This window comes from Arvicola amphibius, chromosome 4 (assembly GCF_903992535.2).
Source record: "Arvicola amphibius chromosome 4, mArvAmp1.2, whole genome shotgun sequence".
NCBI lineage: Eukaryota > Metazoa > Chordata > Mammalia > Rodentia > Cricetidae > Arvicola > Arvicola amphibius.
Genome location: NC_052050.1, coordinates 46,333,645 through 46,357,581, shown reverse-complemented (window position 1 = coordinate 46,357,581; position 23,937 = coordinate 46,333,645). Strand labels below are relative to the sequence as shown.

The window sequence follows — 23,937 nt, the reverse complement described above, 5'->3', positions numbered from 1 at the left end:
CATTAAAGGTGTGCACCATGGTTTGGCTATGTCTTTTGCCTGCTTAACCTATGGGTGTACTAGGGGTGCCTATGAAGTTCAAAAGAGGGTATTGGATCCCTGTATCTGAAGTTATGGAAGATTGTGAATGTCCATGTAGGTGCTGGGAACCAAACCTGGGTCCTCTGAAAGAGGAACAAGTGCTTTTCTTAACCACAGAGCCTTCCCTTCAGATCATGATGAACATTCTGTTGTCTGGATAAACTACAGTTTATTAATTCACCTAGTGGAAAGTATCTTAATTGTGTCCATGTAGTGGCAATTCTAAGTATTGTTGCTTAGAACATCCATGTACAGGTTATTATTGCAGACCTAAGTTTTTTTTTTTTTTTTTTTTTTTTTTTTTTGATTGAATATCTGGCAGCCTGATAGCTGGGCCATACGTTGAGTACCTTAGTTTTTGTTTGATCATCTTTTGAGAGTGTGGTGTGTGTTTGTGTATGGTGCTTGTGAGTGTGTGTGTGGAACTAGCTCAAGCAAACACATGCGGGGGCCAGAGCAGGACACTGGGTGTGTTCCTTTGTGACTTACTGCCCTGAGTCAGGATCTGTCACTGAACCCAGAAATTCTCTGTTTTGGCAAGAGCTCAGATTGTCTCTGCCCCTCATTGTGGGAGTTACAGGCATGACAGCCTTGTCTAGTTTTTTATGTGGGTGCTGGGGATTTGAACGGAGGTCCTCATGCTTGCCAAGTAAGAGCTCATGCCTACTGAGCCATCTCAGCTCCAGCTTGGTTGAGAAAGTGTCTCACTGTAGTTCAAGCTGGCCTTGAAAACTTGATCCTCCTGCTCCAGCAATCTAGAGTACTAGGATTATAAGTATGTAATTACCATGCCCAGCTAATACTAAATTTTGTAAATAACTACTAAAACTGTCTTCCAACCTGTCTTGTTGTAAATTACGTTTTGTTGACTATTAGTAAGAATGAAAAATTTTCCCGTTTTATTAGCCATTTAAAATTATACATAGTTTTATTTTTTTATACAGGCTAATATCTTTTTACATCACCTTATTTGAACAAATAGTAAATATAACAAGTACTTGCTACTGACAGTTTTATTTATTATTATTGGGAGAGTGTTTCTTATTATATAGAGATCAGAGGACAACTTCGTGGAGTCAATTTTCTTCTTCCGTTTTTCTGTGGGTTCTAGGAATTAAACATAGATGGCAGGATTTACATGGCAAGAACCTTTACCCATTGAGCCATCTTTGCCAGCTCCTAATTGGTAATTCCTTGTTTGTATTTGAGTTTTTAAAATTATTTATTGCTGCTTCCAACATGGCTCCAGGAACAGACCAAGTGGAGTGGTGGAAGAATGAAGAAAAAACAGACACACAGACACATGTACAGGAAAGCTGGGGACAGGTGGACTGGGAACTCTGATGGAGAAAACACAGCACCCAGAAGCTCAGTGTGCTTATTAGATAAATTTGAATGGGGAGGTTGGGTTACTGCATACGGCTGAACAAGGAGGCAAGGTTATTACATACAGATAAACAAGGAGGCAGGGTGTATGGTATATAGATGGATCAAGGAGACAGGTTTAGCCAGTCTAAGAACTATCTGTGTAGATAGGGGAACAGTCTTCAGGCTATAAACACCATGTGAGGGGAGCTATGGTTGACATTACTGCACTTGTTATTGGTATCTATACTCAGATACCCGAGGAAAGCTTTGCCATTTTCCACTGAGTTTCACTTCCAGCACCACCACTCCCGTCCCCACCTGAGGAGGGAGGGGGATTTACAATATTTCCCATTGATCTTAAGTCTTTGACATAGCCAATTCATGTCAACAACACACATACATTCTGGGCTTTTTCTAGTCTCCACAATTTATTCATTTATTTTTATGTCTGTGAATATATATGCATGTGTGAAGGCCTAAAGAAAACACTAGATCCCTCAGAGCTGGAGTTGTGGGTGTCTATGGGTCACCTGATTTGTTATGTAGTGTTGGGATCTGAACTCCAGTTTCATAATTACCAGTGTCATTTAGCCCAGGATGCTCTGAGGAAATTAGAGCAGATCTTCTGGCCTTAGTGATACCTGCTCTCAACATTTTGGGCTTCCTCTTGGCCCCTAAAGGCAGACGCGTGTTGTCAAGGAAGGAAAATACCTTTACATCTGTGTGCTAGTCCTTTAAGAGAAAGCCTAACGGAAGTGATGTGCAGGGAACATCTGCACTTGGGGCTGAGTGGAGAAAGCGAGATGCACTGCAGCTGGTGTAAGGCCCTGGCAGGCTGAGGCGCTGCTGTCTGTTGGGGTTTACTTCTGTCTACATTGAAACATGGCTTGGGAGGGGGTTGGTGGCCTGCTGCCAGCCTCAGTTAGCCTGCCCTCCTCTTCCCTCCTCACCCCCTTCCTCCAGCCTCCCCTCCCTCATGCTTTAAAGTCACATTTCCAGGCCAGACGTAGAATTAATCTCTGGGCACTTCACATTGCTGGCAGCTGAAAGCAGGATGTGGGATTTTTTTTCTTTCTTTCTTTTTTTTTTTCTTTCTCTCTCTGTGTCTTGGCTGACTTTTTTACCTCTCGAAGAATTTGGAAGGCCATGAGATTCCCCCCCTCCCCAAGTACTGTGGAGTTTTTCAGCTCGCTGATCACCCTGCTGCGGCTTCACCCTAATAGACTTCATATGTTGATGCAGTTGACATCAGTATCAAACTATTTTACATGTGATCTGGTGTATTTCCTGAGGAAATCTGCAAGATATTTATTAAGAACTAATAAAATAAACCTCTCCATGAGTTTTTAGGTAGTTTTCAATTTTTCATGTCTCTCTCGTTTCCTCTTATCAATGAGTTGCTATTTTCTCTCTCTACTCTGACCATCACAAAAAGAAACAAAAATAAATGTTTTAAACTGTTCCTGAAGGGACAAGGAGAGAATAGTTCTGCCATGATGTATCAGCCGGGGCTGTATTTTTAGTGCAGCATTGTAGAAACTAAAAATATCCTGTTATAGTGGGTCCTTTTTATAGGTCTCTCTCTCTCTCTCTCTCTCTCTCTCTCTCTCTCTCTCTCTCTCTCTCTCTCTCTCTCTCTCTCTCTCTCTCTCTCTGTTTATAATGTTGTGAGCACAAGTGCCTTTGTGCATCAGCAGCCACTCTTCCCGTTACAGCTGGACTCCATTAGTCCTTGAAAATTAATGTAATCCTAGTTAAGAAAAAAATTAATTACTCTACCAGAGCTGTGTTTCATCCACAGCTAGTGTTAGCTCCCTAGCTGGCAGCTTAGTTTGAGAGGCTCCAGGGACCCATGCAGTTGTGGCTTTGGTATCATAGCATTTGCTGCTGTGTTTTTCCTGTTGAGAGCATTCCTCGCTTCTTAAGGGTTAGACATGTGGCATGCAGAGTGACTGCAGACCCCTCTGCCTATATGAATTATTATGTTTCAGTCTGGTCATCCCCGGAAGGGATGTCCACCATAGGCTTTAACTCACCTGCCTTTGCAGGTTTTCTTACTGTGTTTCTTTATGAGGGTGTTTCTTTGTCAGTAGTTGGTTTCTCTTGTACCCTGAAGGATAAAACAACATTTGTGAAAGTCTAAGGGGTGGGCAGGATCTGCCAAGGAGGAATCTGTGGATGATTAAGAATGACAGTTTACAGGCTGGAGAAATGGCTCAGTGGTAGATCACTTGCCTAGTATGCATGAAACCCTAGGTTCAGTCCTTGGCACTGTTTAAAAACAAAACAAGGATGACAGTCATGGTTTGCCCCCTTACTCTTCGTTATAGGTTTAGGAAAGTTTGTTTAATTCGTACCTTTTATTATAAATGAGCATGTTAGAAATTGACTGCCAGTTTCTAATCAGACTTCTCAGCACCAGCCCTGAAGAGGGACTGACTGGCTCATCCTGTGAGTAACATTTCCAATATTTTGATCAGTGTTCTGGGATTCAGTATAAGGCACAGTCCAGAACTGGTTATAGTCCACTCACCTTCACAATATACATCTTGTATAATTATTGCCTGCTTCTATTGTCTTTTGTTTTGCCTCTTTGGGGGCCTGGCAGGGTTTGCGGATGGAGAAGATGATGTGTTATTTGCTTCCTTACTGGTCAGACTCTCCAGGCTCTCTACTGAATGGTCAGGCAGGCTCCATCTGTCTTGGACCACACTTTACTTTTTGTGCTGAGCAGGGGCGTAAGCAGCTTAGGCCTGGATAACTCATGCCAGGCCTCCCAACGTGCCACGATGGCATGAATTCTTGTGGAACTGGTCAGAACAAAAATAGGGTTGGTGTCCTTTTGTTTCTTTTTGAACATGGACTCTTGATGCTTGTATGGGGACCTAATGTTCTTTCCTGCTCCTAACTGCTGATCTTCCTTTAGCCCCTCCTTCTTACCCTCTAGCTAACAACTGGTTGAGCCTTCAGCTTCCTGTATTTGATCCCTAAGCACTGTAGTTCAGTAAAAGTAATAATTAGGCATTTTACACATTTATTTTATTAGTGAAAAGAGCTGGTTTGTAATGTGGTGTAAGTATAATGCAACCAGTTTCCAGATTGGTAAAAAACCTTAAAAAGAATAGTTTTTAACAGAGGCAATGGGCCTGTTATTTAAAGTTTTCAGCCGAGCAGAAATCAGAGTAGCGTGGGACCCATAGAGGACTGTGCTGCTGGGAGGATGCAAAGCCACGTTCCTCGTTGTTACAGTCTGTGCAGTGCCCGTCCTTGAGGGTGTTTGACGCTGGCATTGGAAAAAAGGAAACCTTGTTTTCCAAGAACTCTGCTCTCTCTCAGCTTGATAAGCATTTAAAAATAAAAGCTGCACAATTGAAATTGGCAGTGCATCCTCATTCTTTTGTCTTTCTGTTTATTTTTTTCCCTCATCCCTCAACATGTGTGCTACAGCCCATGGTTATTACACCCTCAAGAATGATGTCCTGGAACTCAGCAAGCTTGCACCAAGGTCTGCCTGCCCTAGACTCTGTTTGAAGCTGGCTGAGCCATAAGTGGCCTAGCACTGGGAGACTGCAGATTAGCCCCAACAGCCCCATCTGTGGCACAGTTCCCCTTTCTCCTGAAGCTGTTGCCTGGAATTTTGAGTTCTAGAATCCCAATTGTCAGCTCAGTCTTGTTAGTTTTTGCAGTTAACTTGACTGATTTGTTTACCTCTCCATTGGAGGAGCTCAAAAAGAAAGTGCTCTGGCACTGATAAGGAGCAGTTCTGTTCTCCTTTTAAAATAGATTCTAGTGAGGTACTATTTCATATTGAAAAGCTACAGTGGCTTAGGATAGGGTAAAAGTTCTGATTTGCCTAGAAAATAACCCTCTTTCTAATGGCACATTCTTCCGTGCTCAGAAGTTGTTTAGCTGAAGCAGTTTTATACTCTAGAGATTTAGGGGTGTGTGTGGCGGGGAGCAAACAATAAAGAAATCCTCCCTACAAACTGGCAGGGTTGGGGGCACAGGGAGATGTAATGGCTTTGTGAGGCATCACCAAACCCTGCCCTAAACATTGCATACAGATTCCACTGGAGTCATGCACATGTGACCTTAGCAGGAGTTGCTTTATCTCTGGCAGTTTGGCTTCAGGGCTGGCTTTCCAATTTGAGTAGGTTTTGGTGAAAGCAACTTCCAAAACAGCATGTCACTTGTTCTAGTGTTTCTGGTTATCATTGCTACTTGGTTGAGTCAGAACTTGGAGTTAGTTTGGTAGGGTGTAGTTTCAGGTCTGCAAACTTCCTTCCTACTTGATGCTTGCAAAGTGTTAGTGCCTGATGTAACTGAATAGGGTGTTACTTCAGGTTAGTAATCCTTGCTTTTGCTGGCAGGTTAGACTGGACTTGGTATTACTGTTTCTCAAAGAATATTTTTGGTTTGAAAACCGAAGGTCAGCAGTTCGCAAATGCTGAACTTGAAGCCAACTCTGTGGTTTGTCTTATGCCACTGGGCCAGCAGCGCTGCAGTCCTGATCGATTGATCTGCAACAATATGAAACCACGAACAGCAACTGCCAGACAAGACTCCATCTCACCCCATTTCCTTCTCCAACCTGTCCTCCTATACAGGTCCCCTTTCTTTCTCCTGTATTGCTTGTCTTCTCCTTGATTCTATATTTCACTTTTGGGGGTTTATCTTTTTCCATCTCCCTGTCTCTTTCCATAACAGTTTTTAATAATGTTTTAGTTAGTTCCAGCCTTTCCCCTGAATGGATCCCATTGGAAAATGCATTTGAAAGGAAACAGTTATACACTTCCCCTCCTTTGAAACTGTTTGGCACCTTTTCCAGTGCAGTAAACCATACAACATGTATTTTCAAAGTTTCCAAACACAGACATGCTGGCGTTAAATTTATGAGAAATATTTTACTCAGCTGTATGGTAACTGTGACTTTCAGAGATTCCTGATCAGATTTGAAAATTGATGCTGACTTTTGGAACCTCAAAAGGTTTTAAGATCTCTACAGGAAATACAGCCACACTGGCTCTTGGGAAGTCTATGGCACTTTGAGCTTTGGCCTTGATTTGCTTATTGGGAAGGCAGAATTGAGGCAGTGCAGATGTGGGAATTCCCAGTCACACCCAGAAGAAAAAGTGCAAGTCAGTAAGACATTGAAGAATGCTCTGTTGGGCACAGGAGAACAGAAAGCCAATCTTTTCTGTTTACTGTAATGAAGGTTAACAGTTAAGTAATACCTGTATAGTGTGGATTGGCCTTTTCTTTTGATATGGGATCTTTGGTGGCTGAGTTTGCTACATGGTCAAGGATGACCTTGAATTTCTAATCTTGCTGTTTCTGCTGGAGTGCTAGGATTATAGGCACTTGCCACCACGGCCAGTTTTATTTTCTTTACAATGTCATTGATAAGAACTCATTAAACATTTAAAGTGTGTAATATTGCTAATGTTGTAAACGATTGCCTTACTTTTCCCTTTTAAACCTGTGATTAAAATTGTATGAGAATCAGGTTTAGGTATTTGACTGGAGTTAGAATTTGGTTCATAAAGACAGGGATTCTTCTCAGTTGATTTAGGTTTTTAGGAATACTGTTTAAGTAAGAAGCCTTTTGGAACAGGGTTCTCCAAATCACCCAAACAGCTGCATCACATCTTGGCTCACTTAGCTTTATGTACTACACCATTTTTAGCTTTTCTTTCCCCATCAGCCCAATAGGTGTATTCTGCCCAAGAGCATTGAGATAGATTCTATTTTGCTTTCTTAGGCCAGAAGCTGCTGAAGACACTTTTTTTTTGACACATACAACTTTAATATCTAGTACTACAAACAATTCAATCAAGCAGTGTATGTAGGTTTTTTATAGTTATTATTGACTCTGTTAGTTAGGCTTCTATTATAGCAGATATCTGAGACAGTAGATTTAAAAGGAGTTTATTTTAGCTCTCATTTTCACAGGTTTCAGTCCGTGGATGACTGACCCTGTCACTTTAGAGTCTGTGATGAGGCAGCACATGATGATAGGAAGTAAATGTCAAAGCAAAGCCTTGTGGCTCAGGTGCAAAAGGAGAGAAAGAAGGAACCAATGTAGGCATACCCCAATGAAGCCTCTACTTCTTAAAGGTTCCTTACAGCACCAAGATGAGGAATAAACCCTCAGAACTGACAGTTTTGTCAGCCAGAATACAGATTTGGGAGGGTTGTAAAAGAGGGTGTAAGTGAGTCCATTCTAGACCCTTTAGGTTAAGAGATTTCCTTGCATCTTGCTGGCTTGCTCATCAGTGTCATCTGTTTCTTCCTCACTCTCTTCCTTGAATATGATTGCTTTATTTAGCTGTTATTCTCCTGGCTTGGTCTTTATTTTAAAGCGAGGTGTGCTACAGTGGTCATCACATGCTCACTCCAGCTTGGGTATTGATTTTGGACTATGAAACTTAGGACCTTACTTTCAAATATTCCTATCCTTCTGTCTTAGTTACCATTCTATTGCTGGGAATAGACACCATGACCAAGGCAACTCTTTTGTTCTTTTCAAGACAGGGTGGCACACGCCTTTAATCCCAGCATTTAGGAGGCAGAAGCAGGCGGATCTCTGTGAGTTTGAGACCAGCTTGGTCTACAAGAGCTAGTTCCAGGACAGGCTCCAAAGCTACAGAGAAACTCTGTCTGGAAAAACAAAAACAAAACAAAACAAAAACCCAAAAAACAAACAAACATCTCAAAGCCCATCCTCGGTGACACACTTCCTCCAACAAGGCCACACCTCCTAATCCTTGTAATCCTTTCAAACAGTTCCATTCCTTGGTGACTAAGCATTTAAATATACGAGCCTATGGGACTATTCTTATTTCAACCACAACACTTTACATTCTTTAAATTTTTTTTCTGTTTTTTTAATGAGGCAGGATCTCAATGTGTAGCCCTGACTGTCCTGGAATTCAATATGTAGGACAGGCTGGCTTCAAACTCACTGAGATCTGTCTCCCCCACCCCCACCCCCCTGCCCCCAAGTGTTCAGATTAATGTTTTAAAAATTCTTGCTGGGCATTGGTGGCACACATCTTTGATTCCAGACTTGGGGGGCAGAGGCAGGCAGATGTCTGTGAGTTCAAGACCAGCCTGGTGTACAGAGCTAGTCTAAGACAGTCAGGACTGTTACAGAAAAACCCTGTCTTAGTGGGGAAAAGACTCTTTTTTACATTTAGTGTGTGTGTATGTGTGACTGCCTATGCCCATCATGATGCACAATGTGGAAATCAGAGGACAGCTTTGGGAAGTGAGTTCTCCATTTCTACCATGTGGATTCTGGGGATCAAACTCAGGACCTCAGGCTTGGTGGCAAAATATCCTTACCAACTGAGCCATCTCAATAGCCCATCTTTTTAATGCTTTTATTAAAGTATAATTAATGTGTTTTAGAATGCATATATTTAATGTATACAGTTTTATGAATTTTGAGATGATATGTATTGTGGAACCATCACTGTAATCAAGATAGTGAATATGAACTTTGATGCTAAGTTTCTGTGTAGTTAGTTCTTGTATTTCATTCTGTTGAACTCTCCTTGTCTCCAGCAACCACTGATTTTCTTCCTATCAATGTAGATTAGTTTGGATTTTATAGATTTATCTGTTTATTCTTATTCTAAGACCTTGTGCTAATGAGTCAAGTGCCCTAGTAGTAAGCTGTGTTCCAGCCTCTTTTTCTTTGAGGTTGAGTTGCTCATGTTGTCTCTGACCTTGTGACCTTTCTGCCTTAGCCTTCATAGTAGTTGGGAATATATAATATATAATCATGCCACCTTAGAATTTTATACAAATAGAATTTGAACTCAGAGATCCGCCTGCCTCTGCCTTCCGAGTGCTAGGATTAAAGGCGTGCAAGAGCTAGTTCCAGGACAGGCTCTAGAAACTACAGGGAAACCCTGTCTCGAAAAACCAAAAAAAAAAAAAAAAAAAAAAAAAAAAAAGAATTTGATACAGTGTTCTCTTTATATGATTATTTGAACATTATTTGTGCTGTGGAGTGATTAATTTTTTCTTTTATTGTTAAGCAGTCTTCATTATAAGGGTATGCCATATTTCTATGCACTGCCTTGTTGATGGACATTTTATTTTTCCCAGTATTTGTTAGGAGTAAGCCTAGTGAACATTCCAGTGTCAATCTTTGTATGGACGTAGGCTTTCATTTCTCTGGGTCAATGCCTAGAAATGCTTGATCATTTGGTATGTTTTGTCCCTTTAGAAACTGCAACTATTTTCCAAAGTAGTTATATTGTTTTATATCACAAAACAGAATTTCACCAGGCCTTGGTTGCCCATACCTTTAATCTCAGCCCTTGGGAGGTAGAAGTAGACAGATCTCTGAGTGAGGTCAACCTGTTATAGATTGAGTTCAAGGACAGCCAGGGATACATAGGGAAACCCTTAAAAAAACAAAAAACAGAGAATTTCAGTTGTTGGACATCCTGGCCAGCACTTGCTCTCCATTTTTCTTATATATATATATTATAGCCATCCTGATGGCTGTCCAATTGTATTTTAAGCTTTGTTTTGCATTTTCCTTGTAAAAAATGATGAGCATTTTGTCATGTTTATCAAATTTACATTTATTATTTCAGCTAAAAGAGTTCTAGGGGCTGGAGAGATGACCCTGAAGGTAAAATACTTAATAAAATGTATGAGGACCTGAGTTTCAACCCTTAGCACCCTTGTAAAAGCCAAATGTAGTGGCAGGTATCTGTAACTCCAGTGCTGGAGAGTGGAGACAGGCAGATCCCAGGGGGCTCACTGACTAGCAAGTGTAGGCAAAACTGCAAGCTCCAGGCTCAGTGAGTGAGCAATAGAACAAAGACATCTGACATTGACCTGGATTCTATGTATACACACTAGGAAATATATATTTCCCAGTAAATATATATTTATTTATAATATATAACTTATTATATATAATATATAATTTTTTTGGAGACAGTCTATCATTATGTAGTTCTGGCTGGCCTGGAACTCACAATGTCGACCAAACTGGACTGGAACTCACAGGTCTGCTTACCTCTGCCTCCTGAGCATTGCGATTAAAGCAGAGCTTCTAGTGAGAACATTTTTCTTTGTCTTTTCATTTTTCTTATGAAAAGCAAGCTTTTTTTATATTTTGATGAAAACCTGTTTTTTGTTTGTTTTTATATTTAATGTTATATATTGCTAAGTGCTGTTCTTAACAGAGGATTGCAACTGAACTACCAGTTAAAAAATACACCTTAGTACCTGTCTGATTAATGATACAAAGAAGCATTGAAAGTATACAAGCAGTTCTCATTTATGAAGAAAACAGTGCAGACTCCTGTCTTAAGCAACTTCCCCCCCCCCCCCCACTGCCTTTCTTGAAAAATACACGTGCCATTGGCTTAAGATTCGCCCTTTCCTTATTTTTAAGGAGCAAGACACGTTTGAACAGCTCACTTGGCTTTTGCAGTTCCTTTTTATTGCTGAGTGTATTTTATGGCAAGGATATTCCACAATTTCTTGAACTATTCACCTGAAGAAGAACATTTGAGTTATTTCTAGTTTAGATTGTCATAAATAAAAGTATTATAAACATTTGTGTACAGGTTTTTATTTCTCTAGATAATACACAGGAATCGAATTGCTAAGTGTTATCAGGACTGTTTTAGACAAAACTGATGAACAATATTTTAGAATAGCAGTATGTTTTTTTTTTTTTTTTTAGATTCTCAGCATCTAACAATTTGGCATTGCTGTATTATTTCAGCCATTTGGATAGATGTAATATTTCATTGGTTTTAGTTTTCATTTCTCTAATGGCCAATATTGAACATGTTTTCATGTGTTTATTTTCCATTCATAAATTTGCTCATTTTACAATTGTACTGTTTGTTTTGTTGTTATGTTTTGCAAGTTCTTTATATAGTCTAGGTACTTCCTAGTCTAGTGGTAGGTATTTAGTAGATGATATAGTTTCTAAATGCCTAATCATTCTCTATCACTTGCCATTTTATTTTCTTCACAGGGTCTTTGGTCAGGCCAAAGGTTTTCATTTCTATTTAAGATTTATTATGTATTTTATGTACACGAGTGCTTTGTCTTCGTGTACACCAGAAGAGGACATCCAATCCCATTGCAGATGGTTGTGAACCACCATGTGGTTGCTGGGAATTGAATTTATGACTTCTGGAAGAGCAGCCAGTGCTCTTAACTGCTGAGCCATCTCTCAACCCCGGTTTTCATTTCTTAAATTATTTATCTTTTATTTTTATATGTGTGTGCAGTTGTGTGAGCTTTATGAGCCCCACATGCATGCATGATCTCATGGCACAAGAAGGCACCAAATCGTCTGCAACTGGGGTCACAGACGGTTATGAGCTGCCTTGTGGGTACTGGAAACTGAACCAGAGTCTTCTAGAAGAACAGAGCTCAGTGCTCTTACTCACTGAGCCATCCATCCCTCCAGGCCATAGTGGTGGTTGTAATTCATCATGTTCTTCCTCTTCCTTTTCTTTTTTTATTTTTATGTATATGGATTTTTTGCCTGAATTTTTTTTTTTTTTGTCTGTGTAGTACATTCATGCATGGTACCCAAAGAAACCAGAAGAGGTTGGCACATCACTGTTGTGAGCTGCCATATGGGTGCTGTAAATCGAACCTGCATCCCCTGCAAGAGCATCAAGTACTCTTAACCACTGAGCTATCTCTCCAACCCCAAGGTTTTTATTTTTATATATAAAAGTCTGTCAGCTGTTCCAGTTCTTCTGGACTGGACCTTTAACATTAAAGTCTTAGAAATCCCCCTTTAATCACAGCAGTCAGGAGGCAGAAGCAGGGCCTTAGAGTTTTTCACCTGGTTCAAGGAAGTTTTGAGTTATTTTTATATAAGGTATAAAATCATATTAAGTCTCTTTGGGGGGGTGTATATGAATATTTAATTGATTCAGCACCATTTTTTGAAAGACTTTTTGCTAGTCATGGTGGCCCATGCCTTTAATCTTAGTGCTTAGGAGTTAGGATCTGTGTAAGTCCCTGATGGCTCCTTGGCCTTGAGAGGGAGGGAGGGGAGGTATGGGTGGAGGGGAGGGGAGGGAAGGGGGAGAAGGAGGGGAGGGAAGGGGGAGGAGGAGGAGAGGGAGGGGGGAGGAGGAGGGAAGGAGATGGAAATTTTTAAATATAAAAAAAATAAACCATGAGAAAAAAAATAAAATATCAGAGAAAAAAAAAAAGTTTCTGGCCAGCCAGGACTACATAGTGAAACTCTTATCAAAAAAAAAAAAAAAAAAGCTGGTAAATGGCTCCTCCGTTAAGAGCACTATCTGCTCTTCAGAACACCAGCTTGGTTCTCAGCACCCACATGGCAGCTCACAACTGTCTTTAACCCCAATGCCAGGGGATCTGACACTCTCTTCTGGCCTCCACAAACAGTAGATGTAAACACAGTGCATAGATATACAAGCGGCAAAACACCCATACTCATTAAGTAAATCTAAAAAAAGACGCATGCCTTAAAAAGATGGAGAAGAAACGGGAAAGAATGAATGTTCTTCTTTCTTTTGAGCCTGCGCCAGGAGTCATGCGCCTTTTCTCTTTGTTTCTTTCTGAAACTCTTTTTGCTGTTTAGGCTCTTTGCCTTTCCATACAAAGTTTAGAGTAAGCTTTTCTGCTTATCTTTGTCTACAGAAATCTTTTGTGAGGTTTGTTTGTAGCATGAATTCTAATTGTTCTTAATAAAAACCCAGAATCAGATATTAGGGGATGAAAATTGAGAGCTCAGAGAAGCAATGCAGCCAACCACTAGAGCTTTACCTCTGCTGGTGCTCAGACCAAAGGGGCGGTCCTGTGCTCTGACTGCATCTCCAGACTGCACTGAGCTCCTATCTCCTTCTGCCTTATATGCCTCTCTCCTCCCAGCAATATTATTCTACCTCCCTAGGGCTGGGATAAAAGGCATGGGATTCCATGTGCTGGGATCACCTTTGTGTGAACTCTATTTCTCTTTAGCAGATTCAATCTCCTGTTAGCCCAGGACTGGCCTTGAGTGAACAGAGTTCTGGGATTAAAGGTGTGTGCCAGCATTCCCTGGCCCCTAGTAGTTTAGCTCTGAACTCAGGCAATCTTTATTTGTTAAAACACAAACAAAGTATCATTACATTTGGTTTTGTTTGTTTTTTTGGGACAGGATCTCACTATGTAACCCTGACTGGCCTAGAAGTAGGCTTACTGGAACTCCCAGAGATCCACCTGCCCTGCCTCCTGAGTATAGTATTAAAACCATGAAGACCTTTTTTTTTTAAAAAATCTCAGTTGGAGTAAAGGTACAGTTTACAGAAAAATTTACAACTGCAGTGTTGGGTCTTCCCAACATGATGTAAATATCTCCAGTTATCACGATCCTCTTTGACTGCTTTTCATCAGCACATTGTAATTCTCAGCTTAAAATTCTACACATTTCAATGTTATTATAAATGTTATTTTTTAAAATTTCCACATTGTCCTCATCTCAGGGTTATTTATGTAGACCTGTAGTTGGAGCGCTCTGGGTTTGTGTAAAGGTAAGGAGAGAGGCACAGGTGAAGTGCAGAGCTTGAGTCACAAGCCGTTGAAAACCACATATGGAACCAGGCAGTGGTGGCACATGCCTTTCTTTAATCCCAGCACTGGGGAGGCAGAGGCAGGCAAATCCCTTAATTTGAGGATAACAGAGAAAACCTGACTTGGAAAAATCAAAAGAAAAAAGAAGAAAAGAAAACCAGATATGAAAACAGTGTGGGTACAAGAACAGACAAACCCGAATTGAAATTGAAGTCTTAGTTCAGTATTACTTTGTGTTTGTAGATATGTCATTTGAACTAATTTCTTCCTTCCTTAACCAATTTTGTAAGATGTCAAGACAGGAATAATACCTCCTATACAAATGCTCAGTAAAGTTTTGAGAAAATATGTTTAAATGCAGTGTGCCTAATGCTGGTCTCATTGTATCTTAGACTTTACAACACCAATCTTGTCTTAGATATCACTCCTATCTGTGGTAGAATTGTGTCATGCATAGTTAGGCCTGCAGGTGAGAGAGCTAAGTGTGCTTACTTGATATGAGCAGTACCGTTCTTGAGACTCCTCATGGTGCTGGTTGTCAAGGATGTAATATCTTGACATAGCTTTGCCCTCAATGAGCTTATCATCTTGTTGATGAAACATGCCACATATATAAAATGCTAGGGTAAAGTTTTGTCTGTTATGTTCCAAATCCGTGGGACACAAAGCATAAGAAAACATTCTCTCCCAGGATTTTTGCCCTTTTGTATTTTGTCCATTGAGCAGCTTCTGGGTGTTGCTGATAGAGAATGTGTGAGGGTAAAGGGGCCTATATAGAGATTTAGGAGAAAGGAGTCATGTGGGGATATGTAATTAATTTTTATACTTTCCCCAGTAAACCATCGACCCTTTTTATGATGTCATGAGGGATTCCTTAATTTTGCAGCTGCTTCCTGATTACGTCAGAGACAAGCCTCTCACCCCACAGCCTAGAGCTGCACTCCTCCTAGAATTGGAAACAAATGAAGTGCTGACTATCTAATAGCTTCCACAGGGATAGCCAGTTCAGACTTCCCAGGCTTACTCCAGCAATCTTACCCCCCTGAAGTGTCTTTGTTCTAGAAAGACAGGGTTTGGCCCAGAACCAAGTGTGTGTTGGGGTAGGGGTGGGGAGCTGGGGACTCCTTGAGATAACACTTCCCTGACTCCAGGTGCCTCAATCCTGGGTCTCAACCCCTTTTCTGCATCTCTCCTGTGGGGTTATCTTTCTTGAGTCCTCCAGCCTTCTGGAATTGGAGGAGAGTGCCACAGAGATGGTCTCTGTTGCAGTAGTCACCTTTTCCTTCCCCTCCCAGCATCATTTGTTTTCATTTATCTCACCTTCCTCCTAGAAGACTTTCCATGCTTGCAAATGTCACTTGCTTGTTAGTAAGAAGGGTTAGAAAATGCTCTTTATACAAATTTTCTTTCTTGGTTATTTTTGAGACAATGTCTCTTGGAGCCTAGGTTGGCCCATGTACCTGAAATTGACCTTAAATTACTGATCCCCCTACCTCCATCTCCCAAATGCTGGTATTATAATCATGCTCTACTGAGCCCTCCCCACATAATTACATAATTTCTCTTAATTCAAATGAATTCATTCTCTGTTAGCTTTCTAACTGCCCCATTACCCCCTTTTAGCTGCCTAACCTATTGTGTTTTTACTAAGTTAATGGTATATGTATGGCTGTGTCTGGGATTAAACTCAGGGCCTCATTTATACTAGGCAAGTACTCCTCCACTAAGCTCTTTAGTAGATTAATCTTGACAAAATATCCAACATTACTTCATTCAGGAATCTTGAGCAGTGCTCCTTTACTGTCTGTTCAGGTCAAGTCCATGTTATCCCTTGTATAATGTACACAATCCTTGCATCAACCATTTCTTTTAATGTTACTATCTTATAGCCCAACCAAGAAATAGTCTCTTCCATGAAACATTAATTTATACTAGATGAAATTACTTTCTTTTCAGGGACAAAAGGCATGACTTGTCTTTATTATTAGATTATTACCTTCCCATGGGCAGAATCCGATTTCTTTCTTTTCTTTCTTTCTTTCTTTTTTTCCCCGCGGGGGCCTGGGGTTTGAGACAGGGTGCAACAGCCCTAACTGTCCTGGAAGACAACCTTAACTGTCACTTTGTAGACCAGGCTGGCGTCAAACTCAGAGATCCTGCCTCTGCCTCCTGAATGCTGGGATTAAAGGTGTACTCCACCACCACCTGGCTTCTATTTAAATTTCTATCCCCTACAATTGCACACCTAGATAATTTTTTTTTCAAAATGGGAGTGGTCATTTTAGTAGGAAGTTTAGATTGTCTTTCCCCTATATATACCACTTTGAAAAGAACTTTTCAGGGAGCCAGGCGGTGGTGGCCCACGTCTTTAATCACAGCACTCCGGATGCAGAGGCAGGGGGATCTCTGTGAGTTCGAGGCCAGCCTGATCTACAAGAGCTAGTTCCAGGACAGGCTCTAAAGCTACAGAGAAACCCTGTCTCAAAAAAAAAAAAAAAAAAAGAACTTTTCAGGGGCTGGAGAGATGGCTCAGAGATTAATAAGAGCACTGGCTTCTTTTCCAAAGGTCCTGAGTTCAATTCCCAGCAACCACATGATGACTCACAGCCATCCTTAATGAGATCTGGTGCTCTCTTCTGGCATGCAGGCAGAACAGTGTATTAATAAACATAAAAAGAACCCCCACACACAAAAAAAAAGAAGAAGAAGAAGACACTTTTACAGTCTTAGACCCAATAGAAGCATCAGGTATGTCAGTGAAGGCTCATCAGGAAGAAACATTATTTTCCACGTCCCTCTGTCTTATCTCTTGACTGTATCGTTTAGGGTATGTCATAGCTTGCCTTAGACTCAGTTCATCTAACTCTTCCACCATTGTGCATGAGTATGTTGCTTGAATCTATCAATGGTCCATTCTTCTGACTCATTCATTCCATACTCCAGGGAATAAAATGCCCCAAGGGCAAGAACATCGCTCCTTATGCTCTGAGATCTTACTGCCTTCTCCTACCTCCTCTTTAGCCAGCAGCTGCCTCAGGGAACTCTGTGGCTCAAGCAACAATAGAGGGGTACTCTCTCTGCCCACTTCCTGTAGACAGGGAGGTTTGGGTGGATTGCACAGGAACTATGCCAGCCCTGTATCTAATTGGTGGCTGACTCATGAGAGAAGCAGCTTGATGTCTGAAAGATACAAAAGAGCCAACAGATTGCCTCCAGGTGGTGCTACTTTGGAGGTGTCTGGCCATTCATTTCCTCTGAGAGTAGGTGGGGGAAAGGGAATCAGCGGGAAGTGGCCGACTGCTTTTTTTTTTTTTTTTTTTTTTTTTTTTTTTTTTTTTTTAAAGTTATTAGTAAGGCAAAAAGGTAGTTGCTTGTCTGTGATAGAATCACTGGTGAATCCAGTGCCCTCTGACTCCTTCCCAACTGCTGTCAGGGTAGTGAACTTACATATCACCATGAGTCAGTCTTTCAAATACTGTTCCCATCCTCTTCCCAGGAAGCTGGCTGTGTACTAAGAAAATTCTGCTGGTTTCATTGCTGGCAAGTTTTTTTCTATGACAGGCCAAACCCCATCCCACTACTAGGGTTTTCTCCAAATCTTTCTCTTATACAGACTTAGTACCCTATCCCAGGAGTTGATCAAAAGCAGTGATCTGAGTCACTGTCTCTTGGCTGGGCTTATAGGTCCAAGCAGGTGGGCCTGCCTCTACTCTGTTTCCCTCCTGTCCCCTCTCCACCACTCCTGCCTCACTCCCATTTCCTGCAAGAGGATGCTTTGCCATCCTGGAGCCATCAGGCACAGCTATGCTTTGGCAGCACCATTGCACACACACACTGGTGGGAGAGGGGACGTGTTTATCACTTTTCCTGGAGATTATCTGTTTAAGCACTTCTCTGACAGTTACAATAACAAGGGCAGTGTGTTGTGTTTCCAGCAGAAGGACACTTGCTGTTGAAAGATGTATAGCACTAATTAGAAATACATAACATCCGGCCACATGGCAGCCTTCTCCCGGCCGCCCCATTTCCTGATTTCATACAACTTTGACGACAGTTGGTTTATGTTTTCCATGAATAAGTTCTCAGAAAAATGAGAAAGTCTCCCTGTTACATAGGAGCAAGAAGAACATTTCTGCCTGAGCAGGTATTTATTTGGCCATAGGAGTACTGTGAAGTATGGTCACTTGCCCACTTGTAGGAAGGAGCAAAACCAACTTTAGACCTTAGCAGACTTTCTTGGTAAGAAATATTTCCGTCTGATGTCCTTAGCCAAAACTATCCCCTAAATCCTTAAGAAAACCTGCTTTTGGAAAGAAGGGCAAAGGCTATTTTACAATGTTAATGAGTTCCTCAGCTCATGTCAGCCTCTGCTACCTGACACAAAGCCAGAGGAACCAGACAAATATCAAGAGAAACAATGCCTTTTCCTCCCCACCCACATCACTTCGTGGCCTACCCAGCCCAACTTCAGGGATATATATGGATGTTCACCAGATGAGGCCCAGTTTCCTAATCATAAAGGAGGTGGACTCTGTCATGAGTATTCTCAGGGAATGAGATCTGTATGATACAAGAACATCCTGAATATACTACACACACACAGTACATTTTCACTTAAAATGTTTTGAGTCCATGGGTGTTATGGTTACATGGTTAAATGATAATTTTGCTCAGCCTACTGAGGCATCCTTTAGTTACAAAAAAAAAAAAAACCCAATTATTTGTAGTAGCTATGTTCTCTGTGGAATCTAGCATATCATAGATGCTTAATATGTGCTTGTTATATCACTAAGCCAAGGAGAACAGACCTTCTGTTAAGTATTGTCAGATAACAAGGCCAGTCTAAAGCTGACCAAGACTCAGACATTCTTGGATAACTTGAGATACATCTACCTGATTAATCAGGGCATACAACCTTCCTAGTTTGTACTTCTTCACCAGTTGAACCACCCAGCAAGCAGGCAGTGTTCCCTTGGATTCTTTGCCTAGGAGAGCATGGTGATAGAGAGGTTAAAGTGACATAACCATGCAAGGCAGCTGCAAAACTGCCTTCAGACTGTTCTCCATTTCTGCACCAGAGGTTCCTATTGATACCTTCCAGGTTTTATACCTTACTGCAGTAACCAGCAGCAGACTCTTCAGAGGCCATAGATAACCATTGCTTTTAAGCAGTTCGTTCTTCCTGTTCTGCCCATAGCTCCCACCCTGAACTCTGAGACATGATGCAGCCTGAGATTTCTGTTTATCATAAAAGTAGACATGAACTTGGAGAAAATAATCTCCCACTGGCCAATTTTATCTCTATTGAGAATAAACTACTATAGCCAGTTTTTTGGAGCAAAGACATCTTCCTCCATTCCTGTAGCCTTTAATTTGTAGGTGACATCTTCCTAAAATGACTAGTTGATGAGATGTTAATTTGATCAGCTGTTTCAGCTATCAAACTGTGACTTCTACTCATCCTCTCCCACCTTCCTCTGCCCTGGCTTTATTCCTTCATCTAGGCTTTGTTGCTTAGTAAAAGCAGGCTACTGGCAGTGGCTTGCAGGAATCCATACTGAGATAGAATGGAATTGGCAGTGCTGCTGCCTATGGCTGGGGGAGCAGGGAGACATTGCAGCTTTTCTTGGGATGAGTTACAGGTCTTCCTCTTCTTTGCTCGTATCCTTTCTTCTCTTGGTTCTTAGATGCTCGTTTCTTTTCTGTCTCTTTTTAAAGAATTATTACATTTACTTGTGCATGTGCTTGTATTGTGCTTGTGTGTGTCTGTACGCCCGTACATTATGCATGCCTGTGGGTGCACATGCTATAATGCAGGTGTGAAAACCAGAGAACAACTTTCCGGAATCACTTCTCTCCTTCCACCATGTGGATTTCAGCAATCTAACTCAAGTTGCAAGGCTTAGTGGCAAATGCCCCTTACCAACTAAGCCATCTCACTTACTCTCTTGTTTTTCTTTCTTTCTTTTCTAATTTTTTTTAACAGTTATCCCATAAGTATGTTTTCCTTTCTTTTAAACAAGAGTTTTTCCTTAGCAGAAGACTAGGAGTGTGGGAGTGGTATTTTTTTTTGTTTGTTTGTTTTTGTTTTTTTTGAGACAGGGTTTCTCTGTAATTTTGGAGTCTGTCCTGGAACTAGCTCTTGTAGACCAGGCTGGCCTCAAACTCAGAGATCCACCTTTCTCTGTCTCCTGAGTGCTGGGATTAAAAGTGTGTGCTACGACTACCTGATGATTCACTTTAATGTCATAGATTATTACCACTTCTTTACTGCCTGCCACAGTTGTAAAGTTAGAGGATGACATTTGGAACCATTGAGCATCTGGAGGGATAGTGGAAAAGCCACAGTAGGATTGCTCCCCGTATGCTATTCAGTATGTTGAACCCTTCTGAGCAGCAGCTGGCTTCTCATGTCTAGAACTGTGAAAGTGGTTTGGGTTAGGCATTGTGTGCTTCTATCATCCTTGCTCCTGTGGTGAAGACTTAGGGATAACTGTGATTATGTAGATGGGAGTATTATGTAGCCCCTATCAAAGACTAGTTCTGCCCATCAACAGAGTGACTCCTTTCAGTAACCTAAAGCTAGAAGGGAGTTAAAGTCAGGATGTAAGAGTTAGAGATGGAGGGTGCTAGTATTAGGAGCCAGAGTTCCTTTTTTAGCCCTGGGGGTGGGAGGCTGGGGGGGGGGTGAGCTAATACTGATCAAGTACATTTTGTGATAAGCATTGTTCTCTATAAAAGTAATCCATTCAGCAAAAGTAGGTTGTGCTTTTGTGTCTCATGTGTGCTATTTTAGGATGAGGAATATAGAGGAATTAGGCCTAAAATCAAAGTTGGTGATCCAAGGAGATGAGTTGATTTGTTGTTGTTGTTTTATTTTTTGTTTTTCAAGACTGGGTTTCTTTGTAGCTTTGGAGTCTGTCCTGGAACTATCTCTTTTAGACCAGGTTGGCCTCGAACTCACAGAGATACCCCTGCCTCTGCCTCCTGAGATCTGGGATTAAACGTGTGCACCACCACCGTCCGTGTGCGCCACCACCGTCCAGCTCAAGAAGATAAATTTTAAATCTGTTCTTGATTGTGCTCCTGCTGATGGAATAAGGTTTTAATACCATAGGTTTCATTAACAATTAAAAAAAAACTTTAAAGCAAAGAAAATTTAATATCTTATTTTTAAACTTACTTTGCTTTAGCGACTTTTTTTGTTTTATATGTACGTTTTGCTTGCATATAAATACGTAGACCATGTTCATGTCTAGTGCCTAGGGAGGACAGAGAGAGCACTGGATCCCCTGGGAGTTAAAAATAACTGTGAGCTTCATCTAGGTGCTCTGATTCCAAACCCAGACTCCAGCCCCTTTCATGTCTTTAAAAACATTATTTATTGTTTGGTAATTTCATATATGAATGCATTTAGATCTTATGTACCTCCCCACTTCACCCTCTTTCCCCCCCCCCCCCCCCCGAGACAGGGTAATAGTCCTAGCTGTCCTGGAACTAGCTCTTGTGGACCAGACTGGCCTCTGCCTCCCGAGTGCTGGGATTAAAGACATGTGCCACCACCACCCGGCACCCTCTTTTTTTTTTTTTTTTTTTTTTTTTGACCCACCAACATTAATTAAGAGTACTTATTAGGAAAGTACTAGGGGTTCAGAATGACTAATGAGGGGAAAAGAGAGGATGGAGAGTCCTCTCTGTCCCTGCTTCCTCAATCTACAATATATACATGTATGGAATTATCAATGAATTAAAATAATTTTAAAAATAAAATTAAAAATAGTGGATACAGCTGGGTGATAGTGGTGGCATGCCTTTTATCCCAGCACTTGAGAGGCAGAGGCAGGCGGATCTTTTTGATTTTGAGACCAACCTAGTCAACAGAGCGAGTACCAGGCTCCAAAGCTACACACACACACCCACACACAAACCCTGTGTCTTGAAAAACAAAAACAAACAAAAATACAGAATGTAATCGAGTTAGTTATGCAATATTTTACACATTTCCAATTCTCTAACCCTTGAGCAGTCTAGAAATGAAAGTGTCTTTGTGGCATTGCCTGCTTACATACACTTTCTTTGTTGGAAATTTCTCATAATGTGTATTCAAAAAGGACCCAAAATTGATTTTTTTAAAATTTTAGATCCATGTAATAAGTGGTATGTTTTTTAATTAAAAATAATAAATTAAGATTTTTAAAGAGTTACACAGGGGATCTTGTGTTATCAAGCTGTGTGCAGGGTATGCTAGTAATTGCTCCATATATAATACAAAGTCACATAAATCTACTTCAAGAGAGAGCTTACTATTATCATCTGTATTTTTAGAGGGAGAAAAGTAGCTGAGCAATGTGGCAAGGGAGCCCTTCTGTCGGACATCAAGGTGCACTTGGATGCTTTAGTGTGATGGAGTTTCCTTTGCTCTTTTGCAGACTGCTTCTCAGAAGAGTGTCGCTCTGTGATCCAGGAACAAGCTACATCCTTGGGCTTGGCTATGTTTTCTCTACTGGTGCAGCGCTGCACATGCTTACTTAAGGACTCTGCCAAAGGTAAACAGGAGGTCCTTGGCCGTTGGATTTTCCAGTTGCCCAGTCCTATCCAGGTGAACCTCAGAGTGCTGGTGCTCAGTCTTCTCCCTGCTCTCTGGTCTTCTTTCTTCCAGCATTCCCCTCTTTTGTTGTCTATCAGGCCTTCTTTCCTCTTTCCTTTTTCTTTTTGGTAGGTAGGAATTTCATTCTACCTATGGGCTCTTATGTGGGGTTTTTGTTTCTTGGCTTTTTTATTAATTCATTCCTTCATTCATTTGTTCGTTCGTTTATAGACAGGATCTCTCTCGCTGTGTAGTCCTTGCTGGCCTGGAACTCTCTATGTAGACCAGGCAGACCTCTTGAACTTACAAAAGATCTACCTGCCTATGCTTCCCCAGTGCTGGGACTAAAGGCATGTACTACAACACCTGGCTTTTTACGGGTTCTTTTTATCTTTGGAAAGGTCTAAAGAAGGCTGGGCAGTGGTAGTGCACGTCTTTAATTCCAGCACACGGGAGGCAGATGCAGGTAGATCTCTGTGAATTCAAGTTCAGTCTGGTCTACAAAGTGAGTTCCAGGACAGGGTCCAAAGCTACACAGAGAAACCCTGTCTCAAAAAAAAAAAAAAAAAGCAAAAGGAAAAAAAAAAAAAAAAAAAGAATTCCTAAAGAGGAACTGGAGATAGCTCAGTGGTTAAGAACTGCTCTTCCAGAGGACCCTGATTTGATTCCCAGCACCCACATAATAGCTAATAACCATCTGTAACTCCAATTGCAGGGGATCTGATGTCCTCTCCTGGCCTCTGGGGATATCAGGAATACAAGTGGTGTATGGACAAACACGCAAGCAAAACACCTACACTCACACCCACACATAAAGTAAAAACAAATAAAAAGATCTGAAGACTAGTAATGAGTTCTCCCTTCCATTTTCTTATCTCCCCAGTGCTAGAGACTGGACAAGTTTCCCTTTGTTTTCATTATCTATATTTCTATGCTTTTATATTTGTGTCTTTTTTTTTTTTTTTGGTATGTGATAGCTGTTATAGTCACTGTGGGCCAGCTATCTGGAACTCACTGGTCTAAGTGGGTATTACTAGCTCTTGCCTTGAGGTATATGCCAGATCCTTTATGTTACCCTAGAATTCTACTTTAGATTACTGTTAGCCAAGAAAAGTACAGCTAAGGTCATACCTTCCTCTCAGCTCCTGTATCAGTATCAAAACCACTCCCTCTGTTATCCCATTCTACCAGTGCTGTGAGTGCCTCCTGCTTCTATAATTGCATTTCGTTCAAGGGTAGGGACAACTTGTGTTTTGAAACAATTTCACATTTATAGAATGAGTTTAATGGCTCATGCCTGTAATCCCAGT

General features: G+C 41.1%; 1 protein-coding gene across 3 annotated transcripts in view; it reads left to right on the top strand.

The window, feature by feature from the left end:
* Positions 1 to 23,937, top strand: part of Smg6 (SMG6 nonsense mediated mRNA decay factor) — a 240,939-nt gene that overhangs the window by 85,532 nt on the left and 131,470 nt on the right. For all 3 annotated transcript variants that reach the window (XM_038325034.2, XM_038325037.2, XM_038325035.2), the window contains exon 11: positions 22,470 to 22,586. In XM_038325034.2, coding sequence (XP_038180962.1) covers positions 22,470 to 22,586 — 117 coding nt within the window. The remainder of the gene's footprint in view (positions 1 to 22,469; positions 22,587 to 23,937) is intronic.